We start from the raw sequence: 25820 nt of genomic DNA on the forward strand, positions 1-25820 counted from the left end.
TTAAATGAATTAAAAATAGTGTATAAAGTTTTAAAGATATTTTTAAAATATCCTAAAGAAATTTACGTAGTAAAAATTTATGAATTAAAGATATCTTTATCAAGCAATATTTTATTTTATCATATTACTCTGACAATCTCTACTACGCGCAGTCAAGATTAGGGCCCATATTCATAGTCAGACCTTGTACTTAAGATTTCCTTAAATTTATCTTTAGATGCTCAGTAGTCAATGAAATAATTCGTAGAGCATCTGAAGATAAATTTAAGGAAGCCTTAAATATAAGGCCTAACTATGAATACGGGCATAGATCTTAGAACATAATATTTTTATATGTAAATTCTGAATACAACTTTCAATTATTTTTCGTATAATAAATCCTTTACAGGTTTTAAAGAACATTAATCGCATCGTCATCAAACCAACGATTACTTTAATTGTGATACTATTTCAATTTCAGTTTATGATTGCATTTCAAGTTCGACAGTAAAGCTACGCGCAGTTTATATAACTGAAAAATGTATTTATTGTAGAATTTATATATAAAAATATTATTAAGCACTAAGATCTAGCCTTGACCTATTGTTTTTTCTTTTTATTTAAATTAAGAAATTTGTTAAGTCAAGTTGAATTAAAATTAAGTAAAAATAATTTAAGGAAAAATTTAAATTAAATTAGAAAATTTGAAAGTCTGCCAAATGTGAATCCCTCTTTTACAGGTTGAGATATACGCGCGCGCAAAATTGTATAAAATTTAAAATAATATACACATAATTAACGATTTTATATATATATTTCTTCCTCACATCGTTTATTATATACATATATATATATACATAATAAACGATGTGAGGAAGAAATAATTTGATATATGAATTGCTATGTCGCGCCGGTATTAGTTAATAGTTAGTGTCTGATAAAAGGCATACTATGTAGACGTGCGCAATAGCGTGAGTAAATGATAGTGAGGATAATACATATTTTTAGCTCTTACGTAACACACCACACAGGAATTCGTTCCTTGAATTTCGTTAAGTCAGTTCAGTTTCCGTGGCGGACATGCCGGGACACTTATAAATCTTCTCCTATTACTCTCTCAGTCAAATTTAGAATAAGTGTAGAAGTACAAAATGATGAAAGCTCCTAAATAAACAACGTCGTAAGAACTGAGAAAAACAGACTCTATATAATGAAAACTATTACATAATCAGAAAAATATAACGTAAAAAAGAAAAATTATATTCCTAATTGAATTGAATGATTGCAGCTTTTATTTGAAAAAACCTTAATCAGCTTTTACGTTTTGCTTGAGAAGCGATGATTAATTGACATTTAACACTCTTCTATCATCTTATCAATACAAAAAATACATAGATAAAAATATACAAGAAATATAAATCAGAAAAATTACATTTGATATAAAATTTCATTGCATATACATTCCAATCACGCTATTTACATATCAATATATTGTATTATACACTTAACGACTATCCAATAGGAAGTTAAAATCCATTGTAGAATTATCATCTTGCTGCATTTTAGAAGTATCTTGGTTATCCTCTATCACAATTGTTCCAACATGATTCACTGTAACGTACAGATATGAATATTCGTAATTGCCAGACGCGTTCTGTAATTAAAATTGAACATATCATCAGTAAACATATCATTTTCAACTACAAACTCGCAAACTTAAGCCTGAGATACAATGAAAAGCATAGGCAATAGGAACAGGATGTAACAAATTTCAACCTATTAGAAATCATGTATTCTTCATTGAAATCTCTTATCTTCTCTATGTGTTCCTGTTGTCTTTTCAATTGTACATTAAGTCTTACCTCTTTCACTTCTGCATATACTGTTCCCTGCCTCCTCGTTCCTTGTACATAAAATCTTATTCTCATATACTTCACGCCATCTTTAATGTAATACATATGACTGAAAAAATAAATACAGAGATATCGCAACAGGATTCATATACAAAATGTATCTATATGGTTTATATATAAAAATGCTGTAAACAAAATTCTTTATCTGGACGTACGTGATATGTCTTCTACGTCCACGTCGAGTTTCCTCTCCAAAAGCCTTTACAGGTGCTCCGAGAATATCCATGACTTTCGGATGTTCTATACAACGGACACGAGCTTCGCTGTAAACAGAGTATGGACTTTTGCTGGAAAACAGCTCCGAAAATAGGGCGTACAACATAAAAGCTGTAACCCCAATGCCACCTATTATTACTCCAAGATATCCAGCAGATTTCAAGTTTTCTTTAACTAAAAAAAGAGAGAGGACGAATATAATCATTATACGACAATAATACATAACATGAATCATGTAAAATTTACCTACTTCTGCAGTGCCAATCTGTACCTGATTATTAGTTTCACTGGAGTCTACCTTAGTTACAGATTTCTTCGTCGAATAGCAAACACTGTGTTTAATGCTAGGAACAATACTAAGACAATATGAGGTGTTTGGCATATGGGTGATCAAGTGCCTTCTCTGAAGAATGTGATTTAACGCTCTTACTGACGCCATATTCTAAAATAAAAAAATATTTTTTAATAACACAAATATTAAACTCTATAAGCTTAATTTAAGGTTAACCGGTTCTCTGCCATGCAAAAGTACCAGCAAGCCAATGTAAATATATACAGTAATCTCTTGTCCTATTCAAATTATATTATTCTCTTTATCATTATTAGCACAATTATTAACACTTATATGATATAATTTACGTACTGACTCATATACAAGAAAAGAAATACTAAAAATAAGTTCTTATAAGAAAATTCTTTCAATCACTCTATTGCTACTTGCCAGTAGCCATGGACAGTATTTTGATACTCAAATCTCATTCAAAATCACCTTGATGATATTATATAAACATTCCATCGGTTCCATTGGGATGGAAAAATCATTGGGATCTAAGATTTAAAAAAAAAATTCAATTTAAATACAAGAATAAGCCGATGTTTATAGAAGAGCAGTATTCTAATTTTACATTTAAGATCATTTCAAATATGATCTCGAAATGCTACAATCATTGGCTGCGTTTAGTAAAGAAAACTAATTTAATCAGTGCTTAGTAATTCTTTAATTTCTTACGATTGGTTCCTACACTTAGATCCAGCGAAGAGCTAAAGGAAAGAACCAATCATATTAAAGAATTACTAAGCGCTGATTAGTTTTCTCTGTTGATTGCAGCCATTGGCTGAATGGAATGAAATTGTAAGATCAGAGTTAAGACGATCTTGAATACAAAATCAGATTATTGCTAATAATTCTTAAAAATGATAATTTTGATATTATAATTTTAATGATCCTTTTCAAGTTTTCTAATCAAATGATTTATATCTCAAGATCATATTTAAGGCTGCGTTTGGAAACATCACTCGAGTGTCCTCGTGTATCATCTTATCTTTATTTATCATTAGGTGAACAAGGATAAAACGATACATGAGGGCACTCTAGAGACACTATAATAAGAGACTGGCATAAGTTCTAGTTGGATAGAAAATGGCGTTCATAGGACGATAAGTCATAGGACGTGTTCGCAACTAGGACGGAAAAGCAGAAAAAGTAGGAAAGCAGAAGCCAATCAGAATTCGGGCTGTACTATCATCTATTACCAGCACGACTTTTGATTGGCTTCTTCCATTCCATATCCAGCCAATCAAAAATTAGCCCATCTATGCCAGTCTCTTATTATAGTGTCTCTAAAGCTGGAAACACAATGGACACAGGCAATAGGCACAGGTAACAGGGAATAACGAGCCGTCCAATTAGAGTTGTGGGATATAATATCGAACTTATACCCCAGAGCTCTGATTGGACGGTTCGTTAGTCCCTGTTGCCTGTGCCTATTGCCTGTGTCTATTGTGTTTCCAACTTAATCCTACATTGGCTGCGTTCAGCAGACTCAACAGTTTTGCAACCGTTTTATGATTGTCTGCTGAGATAGGACCATTCTTCTAGATCTAAAAGTATGATCCAATTAGCGCGAAGGAAACTTACAACAGTTGCAAAACAAACATTCTGCTGAACGCACCCATAGGCTGCGTTCAGCAGAACGTTTATTTTGCAACTGTTGGAAGTTTCCTTCGCGCTAATTGGATCATATTTTTAGATCTAGAAGAATGGTCCTATCTCAGCAGACAATCATAAAACGGTTGCAAAACTGTTGAGTCTGCTGAACGCAGCCATTATGGTAGTAGCAGAGCATAAACTTGAAAAATCCTATAAATTCCCTATATCACATCCAATTAGCGTCCTCAACGAAATCCAAGTTGGAATATCGGCTTAAAATGATCTTGATCATCAAAACAACTGTCTTGTTGTTGAATTATTTGACTTGAAAGGTTATAACAGCAGAACAATAATAAAGAAGCTTCCTAAGTCGAATCACGCTTAGATAAGATTATTAATGAAGACAGCACATCAGAGATTGGTCATGGTTGGCGATCGTGATGGGTAAATACAACGTATCAAAATTTTGTATATTTACATCAAGATTTATTAATTTCAAATAACTTTCTCAAGGTGAATTACGAATTATATTTTGTGATAGCCAGGATTTTGATTACTAGAGAAAATTTTCAAATAAATCTAATTATCTCTTATCTAAAACAAAACATTGCATACCCGTGAAATTTATTTCCAGACTGAAAGAATTGTTGAGGCGCAGACTAGTTGAGTGTGGATGGCGGGATCAAGTGAAGCTGATCTCAAAGGAAATAATAAAAGAGCATGGCCATGATATCTCTTATGACACGCTGTTGTCCACAGTGACGAGCAGAGCTCGCACCCTTGTGCCGGACTCTGTGAAGAAGGAACTATTACAAAAGATAAAGAATCAACTGTTGGCTCAAGAGGAGAAGCTGAAAATTATGACAGATCGTTAGGAATTGTATCATTATTAATCAATTTCTCAACGACATAATTATGTTAGATATACTTGTAAGAATTGTGACAAACATGAAGAACTTTTTTGCGAATTATGCTTTTTTAACAACTTATTGCGTGACACAATATAATTATTAAGTTAAATTGTATTCAATATTTAGAAACAACTTTTTATAAAGTGCAAAATGTGATATTTACTTAATTATATGTCTAATAGGTTATCTAATTAACTGGTGAAAATTTTTCTTAAAATGTTTATGTGAATTGGAACACTTAAGAAATACTTGGACTGAGAAAGCCTATGTGTTACTTCTTAAAATTTTTCATGTGTGTGAATTCTGAAATTTTAAAAGATTTTCAGTCTATAATTTATGAACAAATACCTTAAACTTTTTCAGAGTTTATAAGCTTTCAGAAATTATAGAATGAAAAATTTTAGAATATGTAAGAATTCCAGAAAGAATGCAGATTTCTTAGCACTTTTGAAAGGTTTTAATTTATATTAAAAAATTAAGAAATTTTCTAAAAAATTATATGAAAATTATAAAAAATTCTGAAAAAAATTTTCGCCAGGATTATGTTTAAAGTAAGATTGAAAGGATGTAATCTGCAACAATATTTTATAGATATTCTTAAATGTACAAAATATGTGAAAATGGAATATAATTTAATTTCCTAAGTAAAGAGCTGAATGAAAACGTAGTTTTATTCGATACTAACGTTCGTCGCCAGCAGACGGCGACACGACGCAATTCCAAAATAAGTTAGGTTAGAGTCGTGCAGTAGAGTGACAGTGTTTTGCGATTCGTACATTTTTCGCCTGTCCAATTTTTCTGCAGCATCGGCGAGTCTTAATCGGTGATACTACCGTGATAATTTAGCGTAGCCGTTAATAGAAAGAATGCTGATAAAAGTGAAGGTAATTATGCTGGTCCTCGACTTGTCCACCGCGAAATTCACGCCGGCTCGTAACTCATTTTAATTAATTTTCGTTTCAGACACTTACGGGGAAGGAGGCAAGTATCTTGAAATCAAACGGTTTTACAAGTAACGCATGTGATCGGAATACAAAAGCCCCATCCTTTTTACCAATGACAGATCGACTTCGTTCGATTACAAAAAAACAATCTGCAGTCCATGCAGATTATGAAACTGTTAATTGTTTTTCTAAATCTAAGAAAAAGATGAAGAATAAGTTGAATCGAGATATTGAATTAATAAATAAGACATTCACATGAAAAATAGCACGTTATACTTGAAGAAATATTAGCTCAGAGAACGAGATGTAATTCTCTGAGCTAATATTTCTTCAAGTATAACGTGCTATTTTTCATGTGAATGTCTTATTTATTAATTCAATATCTCGATTCAACTTATTCTTGATCTTTTTCTTAGATTTAGAAAAAGAAATTGAACTAGATTGAATTTAATCTACATTGATAGAAACTGGCATAAGTTGTATCTAACAATAAATAAAAATAAACATTTATTACGTATAAGTCTCCAGTTAAATATATAATGTATAATTTCTTCAGATTGAAATAGATATAGAACCAACAGACAAGGTAGAGAGAATTAAAGAAAGAGTGGAAGAGAAGGAGGGAATACCACCTCAACAGCAGCGATTAATATTCTCTGGCAAACAGATGTACGTATAAGTATTATTATGATTTTAACCATAAAAATATAAGTATTTTCAAATCTAACGGGCAAGTAAGAGTAACTCCTTTTTTATCATGATTTTATGACGTACATTGTATGAGACAAAATTTCTATAATTTGTGATTGATGAAGAATTAAATTTGTGATTTTAGAATTATTATATTAACAAAGAAGGTCCAGTACTGCTAGTCGCAGATCCTGGCTAGTGAATATCATTATGAAGCATGTATCAAAGTGATTGCGGATATATAGATTGTTGCCTCTTGAATGAATTACAGTATGATACACAGAGTATGCAACATCTACGACGACAGAGTGACTAGGTATTGATATGTATGGAGTTTTCACAAGTAGTAGTTAATTCTGAGGCTCATTTCTATGTTAAAAAACATTTACATGAGCCCCAAACATAACCACTATCATGTCTGAGGTTCATGTGAATGTTTTTCAATATAGAAATGAGTCTCGGACATAATTAAGATCCTGGGAGAGTCCTATATACATCAATACTTAGTCACCATACATCTGCAATGTTGACACTGAGTAGAGTCAACGTGATGCAACAAATGCTTTAAAACGTTTTTTGATTGGTCATTTTGTAAGATTCTTTCTTCTAATTAGTCAATCAACTGCTTTAAAGCATTTGTAATGAGACTTTGACTGTAGCCTCGATGTATCATCAGAGTTTCTTCGGAAGGCAACGACTTATATATCTATGATTATCTCGGTGCGTGCTTTTCAACGATTTATCACTTGCGGGATCAACAACTAGCAGTTGGTCTCTCTTGTAAATGCAATTTTAATATCCTAATTTTTACGCACATTTACGTGAAATTCTTTGAAACATGGCGTTACGCATAATCCGACATTACAAGTAGCGCAATAGTAACGTGTCTCTTTCCTAAATCCCTTTAATGTGCACATTTTGCACCTTCTCATGGCACAGATCTTCCTAGCAGTCGAAGGTATATATTCCAGGTGATGATGCGTTATGTTCCATTCCTCTCGAATTTGCATTCCTTTAACAATAACATGTTCATTACTTTCGACTTTATGTTTAAGACTGAATTTTTTTGTTAAATGAAAGTAGAAATAAATAAATTACATATAAAAAAATCTTATATATTAATATGACTAATCAATTCTCTTCCAAAACAAGTATAAAGAAAATTCGAAATTAGAAAGATGAATTGATTTTATATAAATAAGAGAAGACTAATTTTAATTATTCAGATGTGTATGATCAATTAATTGTAAGTATAAAATATTGAAAACATGAGGGAAGTTATATTTTTATTTCACAGGAACGATGAGAAGACTGCGCAAGATTACAAAGTCCAGGGCGGTTCGGTGCTGCATTTGGTACTTGCGTTGAGAGGAGGCTGTAGATATAACATTCCTCATTTATAAACGACAACGAGAGAACATTAAGGAATTGCGAGAGCCAGAGAACGGAAAAAAAAATAAAAAAGAACAAATGTTTATCATCACGCATGTGGATATTTCCTAAAGGGACTTGAAACTCTATGTTATTTTAAATAGGATAACATAATCATGTGATCTTTACAACCTAAATAAATATTTAATAAAGTAATTTAATCATGAATCTAGCACTGCTATTTCTATTTAAAATAATTTCTTATGTAGAGATGGAAACACACATATGTTACCTTTATTATTGCAGCATTAAAAAGTAATTTTATATTTAGGGAGATAAAGCATCATGTTATCCAAACTATGTAATCAATTACACAGTCATTTATTTAATATGTGACTTTAACACTAGAAGGGCCGGCTATTATGCCATACCCACAAAGGCCACCATCGTCAATTTGACGGCACATTACCGACCTATAATAAATTGCTTAAATATGGAATCTTGTGCATTTGATTCAAATAATACTTTATTAAAAATTCTTGTTAATGTATATTTATTAATTAATTAGAAAAACATTTGTAACAAACAGTGAAGCTTGGGTAATAAGATATTGGGGATTAAACTCGCTCTGCCGTCAATTTGACGGCCTTGGCCCTTCTAATGTTAATAATGATAAATACAAATCATAGCAAGCATATAAATTTAAGAAATCTCAAATTATAATATGTACTGAAAGAAAATTTTTTTATTTTTTGAAAAAAAAATACATGAAAAAAACTATAACATCTATAATACTTTTTAAGGAAATAATTTATTTATTTTACATATGTTATTAATAAATGATAAAGAAAAGAACGAGACCTGATCCGAATTCACAGCATTAAATACTACTTCCTACAAATAATAAATTATTCCATGCATTAAATATTAGACCTGAACTTTTGCACCAGTTCATCTTTCTTCCTTTTCTCTCCAGGAGGAAAGAAGAGGAAGAAAGATGAACTAGTTCAGGCAAAAATTCAGGTAAAAAGAACAGGCCTTATGTATCAATTATCAACACTACTCTCTAGTCACGACTGCAATTGTTTTCTATTTAAATCCTTGACGATCACACTTTTGGTTTGAAATTTATTACTTTTTAAATATAAGTAGCTTAAACTACAATGTTTGAATACCTTGCTAAACCGGTATTCAGGAAATATAATCAACAAATTAAAGATACTGTAATTTAAAAAAATTCGCGACTAGAAATTACTGCAAAAATTTTTAATGTGGGAGCTCGATTCGTAAAAATCTTAAAAGATATCAAAAAGTTACAATATAGCAAGCTAATATGATAGAAAAAAATATAAATTAAAATTGTAAAAACATATTTCTAAAAATAATTATTAAATTATAATTAAAATTAAAGTTCTGAGCATTATACTTCTATTCCAATTATTATATCGCTTCTTTTCTTTCATCTGTATTATAAATAGAATTTATAGCCTAAAAATAAATTAATTAACTACAATATTTCTGCAATTCGCGCGACTTCAACCTTTACAAATAATTATTACATAATAATTGGATATCTAATAATTAACTACAAATAATTATTAGATAACTCATTACAAACATACGAATTATAAACAAACGATTTCTAGTTCTTAAAAATATTCTTAAAAAGAAACAAAGACGAGAGGAATAAACTACAACGATTGTTGATTCGCGTAAGGATAAATGCTCTCTCATTTCTCGACATTTTTTTCTTAAATCAAGATTTAAGCAATTTATTTAAATCGAAATCATTATAATAACAATACAATAAAATTCTGATCATAAATTTTCTAATGATAGTTCGGGAAAAAGCTAAGTAGATATAAGGTACAAAGCACTTTATTAATCAATAATGGAATTGCCGCGCCAATTCGCTAATACTACATGTTGGGGTTGTGACATTAGGCTTGACAAGCTTCCGGTCAGTTTCTGTGGTATCTGCTGTTGTGCGTCGCCCGACTCCATTTGGTCTTAAAGACACGCTGGCAGATGTTGCAGTAGACCGCGGAGTTCGGCGAGTCCTCGTGCTTGGATGTGATATGCCGCAGAAGCGCGTGCTGCGTCGTGAACGAGACGCCGCACTTGTCGCAGTACGTTATCGTGTGGACGTTCCTGATGTTCATCGTCGCCGTCTTCGACGATTCTATACAAATGCATTTTTTAGTTTATCCAGGTTTCTGGTCTCTATGCCCCGCGTTACCATTAGATACTGCATGTAAATAGTATAACTGTAAATATATCGGACTCGTGACATTGACAAACGATCGTCTATGAATGAGTTCTCCATGACTTGCAGAAGACTAGAGAGTTCCGACGAGTTAAGTGCTGCACGGACAGCAGAATCTTGTTCCTTCATCAATTTCAAGTAAACTTTTACCTAACAAGGGGCCTGTCATAAATGTCCGTAACCGATTCGATCTTCCTTAAAATGTGTTAAATATAAATTCTAAGAGACACGGTATTTTTTATATCGGTCCAATTTGAAATTTAAAGGGTTAAACGACCTCTTAAAACTTAATGGGGATAGAGATATTTTCAAAATATTAAATTTTTTAAACAATCGAAATATAGCTATTTCTAATTGTATAGTTTATATACAACTATCAAATGTAAGCGTTAGCTTTTTGAAAGGTTGTTTCACTCCTTAAGTGTGAGATTTGAGCCTATATATAAAAAAAAAATACGTATCTCCTAGATTTTTGTATTTAACAACATATTTCAAGAAGGCAACAACATATTTCAAATCGATTCCGGATAGTTATGATAGGTAAGAGAGAATTTAAATTAAAAAAAATTGTTATAGTTAATCTTTCGGAACTAACACCAAAATCTATTATATAACACACTTATTACGCTGAAGTTGTAAGATCCATTTAATTTATGTTAATTAAAAGACACTAATTAATTTCAAGAAATAAAAATGAGAATAATCTAAATTTGTGTAAATGAAACATCAAAAAAATTGAGTTGTTAGATATTTTTAACAAAGAAATTTATAATTAAGTGGGTCCAATAGATTCGCCATCACCGGAATTAAGGTTAATGTAAGAAAATTCAAAAGTCATTTCTTCGTTCCCGATGATGTTGCATGATGGATTTGGCGATAGCAATCTTGGGAAGGAAAACGGTTGTACATGTATCAACATTAATTATTTATTTTAACAGGTACATTGAAAAAAAAGATTGACTGCTGCAGCAAATTAGATGGTAAAATATGGCATAGCATTTTTAATTGGTTGCAGCAATTAATTTTTGGTTGTGTTAGTCTATCGGAATCCTATACTGACATTGCAGATAGGCTAACGCAACCAAAAATTGGCTGCTGCAGCCAATTAAAAATGCTATGCCATATTTTACCATCTAATTTGCTGCAGTAGCCAATCTTTTTTTCAGTGTAGCGATATCAGTTTATATGAAAATTAAATCACACTCCCGTTAACGATAATACCAACGTGTCATTGTATTTAATCGTCCACTTATCATGTATTCGCAATTATCGTCCTAGCAATCCATACTTTTAAAGTCTAATAATGTAAAAGCAATTTCCATTACCTGCTGGTCATAATAAGATTCCGTAAAAGTCCTGGCTGGTCACATCGTTATCTTGTCGTTGATCTGAATTTATGACGGCTCTTTCAATTGCCGTCGAAAAAAATGGCAATGATGCGATATCACTAATTAAATTATCCTGATAAAATGAGTTTATTGAAATAATTAAAATTAAATAATTAAACAATGCGAGGTACGAAACTAATTGAAGTCTAGGGGAGAAAGTAATGGTGGAGGAAATTTTTATCTACTTTTTCTCTGAAAATAATTAATTCTTAATAGATTCTTCTGAAAATAATTAATTAACGCATTAAGGATAGAACGCAACGCAATATTAATTATTAGGGATGCAACGAGTATCCAGTCTATCTAACTTTTACAATCCAGACATTTCGGCCAGTATACTTCGCTCAATATTTTTTCAAAGCATTTAGTTTTACTATTAACTCATAAGATATTTAGCTTTAGATATAGATAGATTTAATACAGATGTTGTTGATTCTTCATAAAAAATTTATAGAATAGATTTTTATTAAATTTATTTTGAATAATTAACTTTATTAAGAATCAATAATAAAATATTGAAAAATTGTTTAATAAACATTACTTATTAAATTTTTATAGCATACTTATAATGATTAATATTAAAAAATCCTCTTTCTTATTGTAAAATAATTAGATTTTCAATTTTTAAATCCCTTAATGCATAAAATTCGAATATCCGGCTTATCCGGTAGCAATATAAATGAATTATCCGGTATCCGATTATCCGAGAAATCATTATCCGTTGCATCCTTATTAATTATATTTATCAATCACTAATTCTCTGTACACGCATGTCCATCAGAAATTCTTTTATTTACATTACTGCGATAACATCTGAAAGCGTATAGTCTTACACGATCTTTTAATTAAGTTACAAGCTCACAATTACGATACCGAACGTAACACGTACCTGAATAGAGAACGTAATATTTTATTTCGTGCTACCGACAGTGTCTCACGATATCTACAGTTAATTTCTAAACTCGCAACACACATCCGCTGTATATTTTTCGTAAAGAGATTAACCCTTCCGGGCCGAGACGGATAATTTTTTTTGCCGTTATTTCGAAACCACCTTTTTGCGATCCTCGTTTGAACACTACGGTAGATCCTTTGAATGAAAATACGAAATTGTTTGGCTTCCATGAAAGCTTTGGTAAAACTATGCCTCGGAGGATTAGAATAGCTTTTCTTTTTGCGACAGCGCGTTTTCGATTTCATATCGCAACACACAGAATGGCAGCATATTCTATCAATAATTTTTCAGGATCGATAAAGGCAATTTACATAAACTACTTTTTATAGAAGAGTAAAATATGTAATTCGTTCACACACACACACACATATATAAATTTATTAAATTATATTATGTCTTTTAATCGAGTTTGATGAGGATCCGATGCAGTATTGATGGGTGCAATGTTAACATCCTTCAAAATATTGTTTGTCCTTATTTTTCATCGATCCGAGAAATTTATGGATAGAAAATGTTGTATCCTGTTTGCTGTATATATAAGTATATCCAGGTCTATGTATTCTTTATCGGTATTAAATTCTCTGCAAACTGTTACTCTCTTTCTAAGATACTAATTACCTGAATTTTGCATCGAAACTTTAACTCGAACACGTTCGTGCGTCTCGGATATTCCTCGTAAGACCGGAGATTTTCACATTCATTTTATACTGCGATTTGTGCAAATTGTATCTCATGTGTCTCAGCAATTTTATACCGTCATCGATCATTTTATTTTTATCGCACACCTCGTCTTACCAATGTGACGCTTTTTCGCTCCGTTGGGCAAGATTTTTTGTCGAGATTCATTTGTCTTGATCCTTTATGTATCTCTTACTTTTCTCGTGCGTTGTCAATCTGTGCAATTTCTTACTGTCGCAATTTATCTGTCGCAGGGATACTTAACTCTCTTTGCACAAAATCTCTTCACTTTAAATTAATTTTATTTTCATGGTATAGATATATTCAGAATTTATATATTTCAATTTATTTATTAATACATACCTTTTATTATAATTTTTAGTGTTTCTTTTATCCAATATTTCATTTATTATAAAGAAAGTAAAGTTATATTAATCTTTTAGAAATTATGATGTGTAGCATCGAATAAATAAAATAATAACTAGAATTATTATATGAAGAAAATAAAAAAAATTAAGACATTTACACATAAAAAATATTTTTATACGAGACTTCTAAAAAAGATATACAATAAAATAATCAAAATGATTCCTAATGCAAGAAAATAATAGAAACAAAATAAATTAGTTTTATCTTATATGAAGCTTCATTAGACAATATTTCTGAGTATAAATTCAGATTAATTTCGCCGAATTTGAGGATCCCTGATACAGTTTTCGCGATAGTCACGTACGGCTCAGACACTTGTGTTTTTTTTTCGCGTACGTAGCTTTGTATTAACCCATTAAGTGCCAATCATTATCACGTTGTTCTATAGTGTTTGGTTCCAGAGCGTTGAAAACGTAGTTTAACCGCGTTTCGCAGTGCGATTTTCTAAACGGCATTTAATGAGTTAAATGAGGCATCCGTTCTAGACGCAGATTTTCGTGCTACGATCAACAACTATAATTACGATCACTTATAACTATGAGTAAATAGTTTAGGTGCACAAGTGCAGTGTCACTCTCGAAAAACGAAACGAAATGCGGGCGCGCGCACGTACACGCGTCGTATTCGGTTATTGTACTACTTGTTGCATAATACTCTTGAATGCGCTCGCTAAAATAAGGTATCCCCGCTTGCGATATCGCTCCCGTGTGTGTATGTAGATTATTTATTTAATAACAACAACAACGGTAACGGTGACGTCTTATATTCAGATCTGTCTTTGGATATATATTGACGCATTTTTCGCAGACGGTCGAAATCAGCGTTTCTTCAACGTTAAATTATATTAATCCTTTAGAAATTATGAGCATCGAATAAATAAAGTAATATCTAGAAATAATGCGACGGTAATATGACGCGCAAATAAATAAGAAATAAAAACAAAACAAAAATAAGAATAACTATTTTATTTGATTCTTCGAAATAATATAGGTATGCAGTTCTTTTCGGTAAGATCATTCTATACTTAGGATTTAAATTTCTGGAAATTTCACAAATCCTTACACTGAAGTATGAATTATAATATAAACTTGTCTGAGCATTTATAACAGTAATAAGTAAAGAAAAAATAACAAATTAAACGAAATTCTAAAGCTTAACGTATAATAAAATTATCACACACAAATCTGTAAGTCTGATAAATATCATTTGTTAGATCCGCATTTTCAGACCTTAGTTTAGTTTCTTTCCTCTTTACGAAACGCAAATGTAATACGAAATAGCGGAGTTAGCGGAGAAACGCTGCTTTCGCATTTACTTATACAAAGACAATGTTTACACGAGGCCGGTAACAGAATTAACGGCTACTTTCCGGATGCTTCGCGCCGCTAGATATATTCTTGTTCTATGGTAAACATCTGGAGAAGTCAATGCGTAAAATGTAAAACCAGGTATTTGTGTATAAGGCACTGTCTATGCGCTGTCTCGACAGCTGAAGCTGAGGCTCGATGTACACTTAAAAGCTGTCGAGAACCATTCTTATCATACTATTCAACGCTGTCGTATTAAAACCTTGCTTTAAATTTTTTTCAATTAGAAGTGGAGAACGCAACCTCGTGTACGATCGCAAAATTAAGAATAATAATTCATACAGCACAGATCTTTTCAGCAATATTACAGCAACATTTGCAATGTTCCAACAGTACTGCAGCAATATTGCAACGTTGCAGTAATGTTGCTGCAAGTTTCTATACCGTATGGAAAAATTATTCAAAGAAGACCGTAAAATAATTATAGCAAAGGTGTTCGAATAAAGAAAACAAGGCGCGCTTTTTAAGTGCACACCGAGCCCGAGAATCGTTCGCAAAGAAACTTCGGCACGTAGTGTGTAAACAGAGTCCGTGTAACGTGTCGGGGGTTGTGGCTGCAGAGAGAAAGAGAAAGAGAGAGAGAGAGAGAGAGAGAAAGAGGATTACGACGTTGCGATGTCCTGTGAAGACATAACGGCCGCGAAGAGAGAGTCCCCGGGTGCGTCGAGGAGTATAAAAAAATAACTTCGATCCGTTATAAAGACCTGTGTGAACGAGCGATAGAGATCTCGATAATCTAATGTCCCGTATAATAATGACTAGAATCTTTCAAGACAGCTGATTCTTGTTAATCCGGAGGGGAGGCGATTCCAGCTACGGAGGCTCATACATGAAAATACCAAGCCTTTCGCTCTACCGAAGAACGTCTTCGAGAGTTCGCACGCAAGAACTTCACGGGTATCCTTTCGCGAAAGACTCTTTTCCATTTCTCTTGCAATGAAAATCCTCTTGGAATAAAAGAAGGTTTGATAAATCCTTTTATCAGAGAGGAAAGTGTTTGGCATTTGTGATTATAATTGCATAGTAAAATAATTCATATGAATTATAGCTTTGGGTGTCAACTGTATATATATATATATTTTTTTTTTTGGTGTATAGAACTATAAATATAATTATCATTACTAATATTACAGCAGTAATAACTATAAAAATGAAGCCATAATTATTTTACCGTGCAATTATTGTCACAAATACAAACACTTTTCTCTCTGCAGGATTTGCGCGCGAAAATTTGCCGTACTCTGCGTTTCTTGCGTACTAAATTAATGTACTTAATTGTACTTAAATCTTCTACATGCAAGATCTTCCTTCAATCCTTGCATTCGCACCATCTGATAGAGCCGCCTCTGTTCGTTCTGCGACCTATACGATTTCTCAGATCCTTAAACACGTATCACTTATATTTCTCGCCTCTTAACACGCCTTAAGGCGCAATCCGCTAATGTAACACAATCGCCAACTGCACACTTTAGCGAAGATAAATACGCGCGTACAGCAAAGCTAGACACATCAATATTCTCACGGAAACGCATCTAAATCATGACCGCGTGCTGATATAACCTGTCGAGAGGCGGAAGAAAAATGCGAAGCATCTCGCGATCATCTCTCGCAAAAAATTAAATATCGAAAAGCGCAACTATCCACTACATTTCAGCAAGTCGTAGCATATACGAAGCGTATCTAAAATATACAGCAATACTTTCCCCAGTAGCATAATTTATTGGCACAATATTGGCCAAAAATTGGTCCAATAGATCCTCAGCGTTTAATAATATATACCAATGTATCGCCAATAAATTACTAGGGTTAAAGCGATTTTCCACGAAGGAGACTCTTATAGCAATAAATATTAAATCATCAAAGTATTGCTGTTTACGCTCCATATATTTACGGCGGATGAACAGAATTGACAAATTTTACATAAAATCGAATTGCTGAAATTCAAGAAATTTACTCGCTGAATTTCTAATCAGAAGATATTGAAATTAATCTTCTTCGAAAGCATTCACCCTTACATTTTATTTCCATCGTACCTTTTTTCAGGATGTGAATTTTTTATCTTGATCTGACTCACCCTCCAATTTTATTCACCCGCCGTTTTTTATACTCGTTAATATAATAACGAATACGCGTGAATCATCGACGATTCTGCAGATCTCAGCGTGTTTAAATGCGTCGTTAACGATGCACAATTCTTGCACAACTATATAAATATTTAGTACTCCAGTAGAAATCCGTTGCATTTAGATCCTTGACTAAATTAAGACGTACACGTTCAGACAAAGCACATTACCACTCAGCTTGGTCTTGTAACAATAGACGAGTGTCGCTTAAACAATGTAAAAATTATAAAAAAAAAACTCCGCTTCAAAGTACTTTATTTTTCAAGAGGAAGGGGATGCATTGTATTTGTCACGTAGCGTTTAACCGTGAACTTCCATTTCTACTACCTTGAAAAATAAACGCTGTTTAGCAATGACAGTTATATCAAATAAAAAAAATCAATGTATCGGTTAACGTACTTCTGAGGAGAGCGCATCTTTTAAGATTTAATCATTATTCGCTCGCATGCATCGCAAGAAAAAATTAGCAAGCGAAGAGGCGCATGAGTTTTTATCTGCGAGAGCCTTGTCCTCAAAAGAGATTTACATCTTTGAACAATTATGGACGATCGTCATCTTGATACTACCGTCAAGTACTCGTAGTGCTTTCGGATATTAGTCTCTAATGGAAATATAGGCATTTCTTCTTTCTGATTTGTAAAAAAAATTAGCCTTCAGAGACGGGAGAATTTATTTTTAGAGTCTTACAACTTCCCCTTGAGTAAGATTTATTTAACCCTGATGTCTGTACAAATTTGCTACACAATCATATCGTTTTTTTTTTCTATAAAAAGATCTAAAAAATAAAAAATTATCACAGAAAAAAATAAAAATTTACATTAACAGACGAAGTCATCAAATACTAGAAAAGTTCTTACGTAAAATGTTAGTAAGAAAATAAACTATATCTTGGAAAATAAATTCACATTTTGTCAAATACAAATAGATCTGAATAGATCAGCAGAGTTAACTCCAAGTTATAATGTGAGTACCTATCCTGTTGGCGACAAAATTTAAATTAATCAAGTTCCAGTTATTCAAGATCACGTTCGCGATAGACATAGTCGAGAAATGTAGTATTAAGATGACGGACGCTGTCGCGATCGGCACAGAGAACGGGCTCTCGCATCGGTAAACGCACAAGATATCCGCTTGGAGCGGAGCAAGAAGCGATGTCACTCGGGCGTTCAATAATAATAGTGAAGCCACGACAATCGGTATTTATTATCTCGGTGAGGGGGAGAGACAAAGAGAGAGAGTGCGGTGCGTGTGATCTACGAGTCCAATTCGCTTTTCGGGCTGCGCTGCCTGTGGATCGATTTTTGCCAGGGTATTTGGTGTTTCAGGCGCATGTGACGCCGCAGGTCGGTTCTACGACTGAGAGTGGTGTGGCAGACGATGCAGGTAGTCTGGTTGCGATGCACTTCGAGGTGCTGGGTCAGCGAGGCAAGGTGCCTGTAAACGTTTCCGCAGAGTCGGCACGGAAAACGCCCCGGGCCCTGCATCACCACCTGACCAGTTGTATCGCCAACGTGCTTCCGATTGCGTCCCACCCCCCCTGCAACACATTAACACAGCCACGTGACCCGCCGGTTCCTCATCATCAATTATCAACGGGAATACAGTCAGTTGGGAGATTACAGGTAAAGGAAAGGTCCGGAAGGGAACAGTGAAGATCGAGGGGGTGGGAGGGAAAGGGACACAGTGGTGACACGTTAACACAGGCCATCCATTACGAGGGGATCGTCAGTCGATTACCGGTGAGACAACGTGTAGAGACCTCGGGCGTGAACTTTAACCCTTTATCTCGTGACTCTAGATGATATCTATCTCTGATAAGCCACCACTATCACAAGATCTATCGTAATGCCAAATAATTTCTACTAGTTACTTGAATTATAAAATCATCCAATTTTGTTACTGCAACAAGAAGAAGTTTCCTATCAAAATGATTAAATATTTTCAAATATATTTCGATACTTCAGTCATTAAGTCGAGTCACTTAAACGTATTTTACCGTGCTCTTTCAAATTAGCTGGCCTCGTGGGGAATCGGGTGAAATCACTACCGCAGGTAAAGGGTTAAAATGCGCGCGATCGGTTGCTCCAGTGTGTCGAGGAACGCGCGTTCAATAGTCATTAGTCCTTATACGTGTGGGGTCAACGTGCACTGTATTGGCCGATGTGTTAGCAGGCGCCGAGTAGGACGCCCCCGAAGAGCGCGCGATCGACTGATGATCCTCCTCGAAGTGTGTATTTTGTGTGTGTAAACTACTCCCTTCGATCGGCTCTCACCGAGCGTGATTAATCGGGCCCAACACCCGATCGAATCTCGAGCGTCTGATTCGATCAGTATACATAGTACAACAGTTAAACTGTCATGCACAATATCACCCTTCTGGTCAACTTCTTATTTGGTTACGTTTCTCGAAAGCAGTTTTGGGCAAACAATTATTTACTTTCACGATTAATAACGATTGAATAATCAGTTTTCGTGAAAAATACCATTCAAAAAATTCCGTTTCTTTGTGTACACTAAAAAAAATTTCTTGTTGAAAATGAACGAACTAAAAGGTTCGTGCTGATGATATTAATCAGAATTCTGGTCTCAATTAAAATTATAATAGATTCAACCAGAAAATTCTGATTTGTCTATTTTCAACCAGAATTCCAATTAATTGCAATAAAGCAACCAGCCTCTTTTTCCAGTGTACAAGTTCGTCATTGATTACATAAATTATAAATTATATGACTATATAATACTTCAGTGTAAAACCTTTCTGTCAATGCATAATTTTTCACTCTATCTTTACTGTGTTTCACAAGGTTTCCGCTAAAAATATAAAAGTGAAACCGAGATAAAATCTTACAAAATTATTTTATTTGAAGGGTAGAAGGCGTCATAACGAAATTTGTACAAAAATATAAACATTTTTACTCTGTTTTTAATTCGAAATAAGTACTCATGCACTGACAGAAGTATCAATCTGAGAATTTTCATTCAGTAAAATTTTCGATTAGATTAGAGTCGATTGCATTTATTTCATTAACAATGATTATTTAATCATAATAATCATTAGCACAATTATATAGCCATTAATCAGATCATTTTCCCAATCTTGCTTGAAACATAGACGTCACAAGTATACCAACACCCCCTAAGATATATTAACAATTAACAATTAATTGTTATAAGACATCGCAGACATGTAATAAATACTGTATATTAAGTACTGTAATAAATACTATATTAAGTACGGTTATAATTATATATTTCACATCGTAAATAACGAAATCGGCATGATTGTTTGTGCCGATGCGTTATAGAGATACTATAATCAGAGTTTGGCAAAAGCGAGCACAACTTCTGATTGTTCTCCACGTTCTCCACTTTGGTCCACTCGGTATTATTCTTCGGATAGCTTCGTACATTGTCGGAAAACGAGAGTGAAGAAAAGAAAGAGATAGATAGCTATAAACAGATGAGTAAAGCTTTGTGTTAAAGAGGTTAGAAATCGCTCCGAGATCTCGGATAAAGAGAAAATTAACAAATTATAATTGAACAATTCAGCCAATTGATCAATTCGATTGATCAGTTTCTTCAGATATTGCCGTCACGTATTACCTGTCGCGTATTCTGACACTTTCTGCGCATGCGTTTATACAAGAAAGAAAGTAGTATATTATCTCTTTCTATGCGCCATTTGGTCCATATTCGCCAAACTCTAATTATAGTACCTCTAATGTGTTAAGCTTGATCTACAGCTGGTTCTATTAGTCGCATCGCAGCGTCGCAAGCGTTGCGGTCCAATCAGAGTCGAGCTAGATTGATGTTGATTGGACCGCAACGCTTGCGACGCTGCGATGCGACTAACGTAGAACCAGCTTAATGTAGAACCAGCTTAAGACGCAGAACGCGAGCCACAAGCTTGTTGCGTCAGCCAATCCGATGCGTCAATTTTAAAAGTGACGCTTCGAGATTGACTGACGCAAGAAGCTTGCGACCCGCGACTCACGTTTTGAATCTTATGTAGATTGGGCTTTACTAGTTGAAGCGCCGGCTTTAATTAGCACGTGTAAGTAGCTAAGTACTCGCTTCAAAATCACAGCGGATTAGGTGAATTAGAAGGTGTTGTGGTGCAGTGCTGCAGCTTGTCTTCTAATTGACTGTGTGTCACTTCGACACATGTGTGTTGCGTGAAACGAAAGCGCAAAAAAGCGATTCATTCTAGGTCACCGTTATCTCCGTGCAATTTATGCTCAGTAAATATTAAGTAAATATTAAGTAAGTAAATTAATTTAAATCGAGGACGATCCTGAAACGAAGTCACGCGACCGTAAATCTCGTGTCACACTTTATACACACATTAGATTAAGGATTGCGAATTAGAAATTAGAACTCGACCAGTTAGACAATTGTAATTTTAATCCGTTTCGATCTGATTGGCTGAATTCTAATCTCCAATTCGCAATCCTCAATCTTCAGTACGTAGTGTGACATGGGCTTAACGTTGCAAACCGGACGTTTCGCGAGAAGGAAAGAGGAGAGTCTCGCTTATGTGAGTTCATAATTTTTTCAACTTTATTCACACATATGTCCACTTACATTATTTAGCCTGCATAAGCCAAACATAGGATTACGTAATGATATATTATATATATATTATTTTTTTTCATACTTTATGTATACATATATATGTCTCATCTCTTTTTTTCTTTTATAAATAATCAACTAAGGAAATATCAATTCATCTAGGGCAACATTTAATTGGCGGTGTTGTACTTATTTCGCATTCGTGGCTTTTTCGAGGAATGTGCACATTCGTTTTTCCGTCCATAACAAAATAATATTTCGTGCTCGCGTACGCGCGCGCGTACACGACTGCCGATTAATCAATATATACACGCGCAATTACATCATACGTGTACGCGTATGAATATAAGTGTATAAATAAAACACGGATAATTATATACATATGTATTATGTATACGTGTATACATATATGTATGTAAATCGTATAGCGTCTCAAAAGGATTTAAAACAAATGACGCCGCGCATGGTAACTTAAATAAAAAAAAATTTTACGTAAAAACATAAATCATAACGTAAAATTAACAGCATCCCCGAATTGTTATTCGTGTACATGATGCACCGTTCTGCAATACATCATAAAACGTATAATGTGAATATTATGCAATTAATGACAAAAGAATCGATTTGTAAAATAAAAATATATATTAAGGCAGTTTATTCGCATGGAAATTAATTTCCTTCAAACTTCTTGTCACCTATTTCTTTACATTTATTGGAAGTTAGTTAGTATAAAAACTTTTAAATACTAAAAATATAAATAGATTGCGACAATTTTCCGATGTGCTGCATTCCTTAAAGAAAATTTAATTTTAATGTTTCTTAAAAACAACTCAATACATGTGACAAATATTCCGTATAATTCAAATGTTTATCTTAAATCAATTTAGACAATTGCGAAACACGAAATTCATCTCGTCATATTGCACCAAAGCGTGAAAAAGACAAAGAAAACTAATTCACGAGCATTGGAACTAGATATACATAATTGCACTAAGTTGCATCCTCGTTTGTAAAACTAGCGTCAATTTGTACATTCTTATTTCGTTCAGAGATTCTGATGACTTCGATGGTCATCGATAAATATTGTTCTCGAAAAAGAAATCGTGTAGATATAATGATTCTAAAACGAAAAATATAGCCTCTTTATGGAAGAATCTCTTGTACTTATCGACAGTCACCTCGTAGTCAAAAATGAGCATTGCACATTCGTTCTCTCTCCTACAGTGCAAAATTATATTTGCACCTATACATACAGTACTGTCCACAAATCTATAAATATAATTTATATATATTATGATTATTTATATATATTGTTAATTTAAATATAATCTGTTAGATTTAATATTATTATTACATTTACTGTTATTTTAATTTAATATATATGTAATATTATATACAATATATAATATTATATATATTTAATTTTATTGTATAATGTTAAATATATTATTATGTACTTAATACAATATTATTATATTATATTAATATTTTTAAATACAATTTTAACTCTCTCTAAAGTTGTGGATATATCATTTTGTATAAATAAATTACAAATATATTTATGTGTATATCTATATCTTTTTTAAATAATCTTAGGTAGTCAACTTGTTTAACTTATGGACAGTAAAGTAATGCGTAAATAAATAAAATAATTTAATTTATAAATATAATTACATTATATGTTCTTATAATAGATTATCGATTTGTTAATTTAATTTAAAAATTGTGAAAGTACATAGGCGTGACTATCGATGAGCTCCGAGACTCTAATGGCAAAGTGAAATGAGCTCATTGCACCGTTCATTCGTTGCATATAATGCTATCGCGAAATCGGAGCTGATAAAAAAATAGAACAAACAATAACGACAACAAAATAAACAAACGAAAATAAAAAAGTACGAGATATTAACTTTATATCTGCGAAACTAAAATAAAAAAAATTAGAATGTACTATTTATATATATATATATATTAAATATATTATATATTTGGCAAAAGTCTCCGAGACCTTAAAAACTAGTGCATGTGAGTATGCGTAATATCATGAACATAAATTCGCAACCCGGGATCAATAACAGAACCCGAGAACGTAATGGCGCTCGAATAACGACGAAAAATTCAGCCGTCGAGATGTCGTAAAACATGAAATTCGGTACGTTGACACTTAAAAAAAATAATGGCACAGGGCAATTAATCGAATGTTAACTTGAACCGTTTTTTTTTTTCGATCATGGTAAAAATGCAAAGTGTGCATATATATATATTATATATATAGCTGTTGCTTGATATAATATAAGGGTGTTCCTGGGTTAAATCACCAAACTTAAAATATGAATTTAGAACTTCAAACATTATTTATTTCTATAATTCTGTAATTTAAGAAATCAATATCTCTTAAACGAAGCGTTTGCAAATAAACTTACAGAAGAAGTTTTTGTGGTCCTAAATTCACATTTCAAGTTTGGCAGTTTAATCCGGGAAAATTTTGTATATCAATTAAAAAGATAATAGAATATAATAAAACCTAATTTATAAGTAATAATTTTGAAATCGTATTATATAGTGAGTATATAAAATTTGCTTTTGCTTTCTTAATTAAATACGTCAACTCAATTCTTGTAACAAAATTTAAGATAATAGATTGTTTTAGCATTATTCTAGCAATTTTACCACGATCACGTGGGTCACCAGGCCTCGGTGATTGTCGAAATGACGATCTAAAGCCCGATCTACACAAGAGGCAAAATACGAGTCGCAAGTCGCAAACTGTTGCATCAATCAATCCAATGCGTCGATTTTAAAAGTGACGCTTCGAGATTGGCTGATGCAAGAAGCTTGCGACCTGCGACTCGCGTTCTGCGTGATAAGGCCATTCTACATCAGACGCAAGTCGATCGCAAGTTTGTTGCGACAGCCAATCTGAAGCTTGCATTTTGAAATCAACGCTTCAGATTGGCTGTTACAACAAATTTGCGATCGGCTTGCGTTTAATGTAGAATGAAATTAATGTAGAATGTAGATCGGGCTTAAGAACGGCAGAACCACATCGCTGCATCGCATCGATGGTACGAAAAAAATGCACATTCCTCCTTATGCTATTAAGTACTGAACTTTCGAAGAAATTTGACTAGATAAAATAAATCATTTCTGTTCTCCCTTCGTGTCTTTGGTTACAACAAATGTATCCGTGTATACGCACATGGTCTATATGTGTACGTGTATAAGTGTTTCGTGTTCCTTCTTATGTGCATTATACACATATAGATACACATATATACATATATATGTATGTGTACGAATGACTAGGTTGTGAAGTTCAAGACAGGCATAACATAAATTCCTCGTCGACGACTAGAGTAGAATAGGCCCGACGCTCAACGACGCGTCGTTAATGTCACGACAAATACTAATTACTGCGATCTTTGCACATGCCCTGTTCTTCTATTAAAACAAAAAAAAATATCTCACCGCGAAACGAGAAAAACTTACTCAATAAATTGGTAATTTAATTAAAACAATGAAGTTAAACTATTTGACTCATGAAAATGTATCAAATTATCTCCAATTTAGAGAGGTCATTATTTACTAAACACATACGTTAATATGCAGGGTTGAGTAGTGCTAAATTAAAAAGATAAAAGTTAAGTTAAAAAGTTAAAAAGTTAATTAATTTTAACTTAATTTAGTTACATTTTATCGGTAATTATTAACTTTTGATTTTTTTAAGTTAATCCTCAGACACAATGCGAGAGGATAATGAGTATATAATTTAGTAATTTTATATTGTATAATCGTTACTTGTGAACAAAAGTAACCAGATTCTTTAACAAATATGCTGAGAAAGGAAAAATACGAAAAATTATGTAAAATGATTAAACTTTTTCTTTTTTTTTTGGTTGTTCGTTCGGACCAAATTTAACTTTTAACTTTTCAATTAAGTTTTTTATTAACTTAACTTTTAATTCAATTAATTTCATTATGGATGAACTTGTATTTTAATTAAGTTAAATTTTCAAGGCTGTTAACTTTAACTCTTAACTTAGTTAAAAAAAATAGTTAACTTACCCAACCCTGTTAATATGCTTACT

At 32.9% G+C, this 25820-nt stretch overlaps 4 protein-coding genes across 7 annotated transcripts in view; 2 read left to right on the forward strand and 2 right to left on the reverse strand.

Moving 5' to 3' along the window:
* Window positions 1-1268: 1268 nt before the first annotated feature.
* On the reverse strand, window positions 1269-2948 carry LOC108729366 (mitochondrial import inner membrane translocase subunit Tim21). 2 transcript variants are annotated; one of them, XM_018458434.1, is made up of 6 exons: window positions 2878-2948; window positions 2355-2550; window positions 2048-2282; window positions 1842-1941; window positions 1484-1633; window positions 1269-1350 (listed from the first exon to the last, which is right to left on the reverse strand). In XM_018458434.1, exons 1-5 carry the CDS (start codon window positions 2911-2913, stop codon window positions 1484-1486), a joined length of 717 nt encoding a protein of 238 aa, XP_018313936.1. In that variant the 5' UTR covers window positions 2914-2948; the 3' UTR covers window positions 1269-1350. The 2 variants fall into 2 exon arrangements, with proteins under 2 accessions (XP_018313936.1, XP_018313937.1); XM_018458435.1 differs by lacking the exon at window positions 2878-2948 and adding an exon at window positions 2734-2758.
* A 1345-nt stretch (window positions 2949-4293) lies between these two features.
* e(y)2 (enhancer of yellow 2) lies at window positions 4294-5028 on the forward strand. Its single transcript, XM_018458436.1, has 2 exons — window positions 4294-4482; window positions 4673-5028. The coding sequence occupies exons 1-2, from the start codon at window positions 4436-4438 to the stop codon at window positions 4911-4913; spliced, it is 288 nt and encodes a 95-aa protein (XP_018313938.1). The 5' UTR covers window positions 4294-4435; the 3' UTR covers window positions 4914-5028.
* Window positions 5029-5644: 616 nt separating this feature from the next.
* Window positions 5645-8025, forward strand: Nedd8 (Nedd8 ubiquitin like modifier). Its single transcript, XM_018458498.1, has 4 exons — window positions 5645-5833; window positions 5913-5930; window positions 6450-6562; window positions 7881-8025. The coding sequence occupies exons 1-4, from the start codon at window positions 5816-5818 to the stop codon at window positions 7984-7986; spliced, it is 255 nt and encodes an 84-aa protein (XP_018314000.1). The 5' UTR covers window positions 5645-5815; the 3' UTR covers window positions 7987-8025.
* A 1773-nt stretch (window positions 8026-9798) lies between these two features.
* The window catches only part of LOC108729397 (broad-complex core protein), a 41118-nt gene continuing 25096 nt past the window's right edge, over window positions 9799-25820 (reverse strand). The window contains exon 6 of one of the 3 annotated variants that reach the window (XM_018458496.1): window positions 9799-10136. In XM_018458496.1, coding sequence (XP_018313998.1) covers window positions 9916-10136 — 221 coding nt within the window. In that variant the 3' untranslated portion in view covers window positions 9799-9915. Of the gene's footprint in view, window positions 10137-11468; window positions 11609-18141; window positions 18698-25820 lie in introns of those variants that run through there. The other 2 variants (XM_018458497.1, XM_018458495.1) reach the window with 2 other exon arrangements.

Source organism: Mycetomoellerius zeteki, unplaced genomic scaffold, assembly GCF_001594055.1.
Source record: "Mycetomoellerius zeteki isolate Tzet28-1 unplaced genomic scaffold, Tzet1.0 scaffold73, whole genome shotgun sequence".
NCBI classification, from domain to species: domain Eukaryota; kingdom Metazoa; phylum Arthropoda; class Insecta; order Hymenoptera; family Formicidae; genus Mycetomoellerius; species Mycetomoellerius zeteki.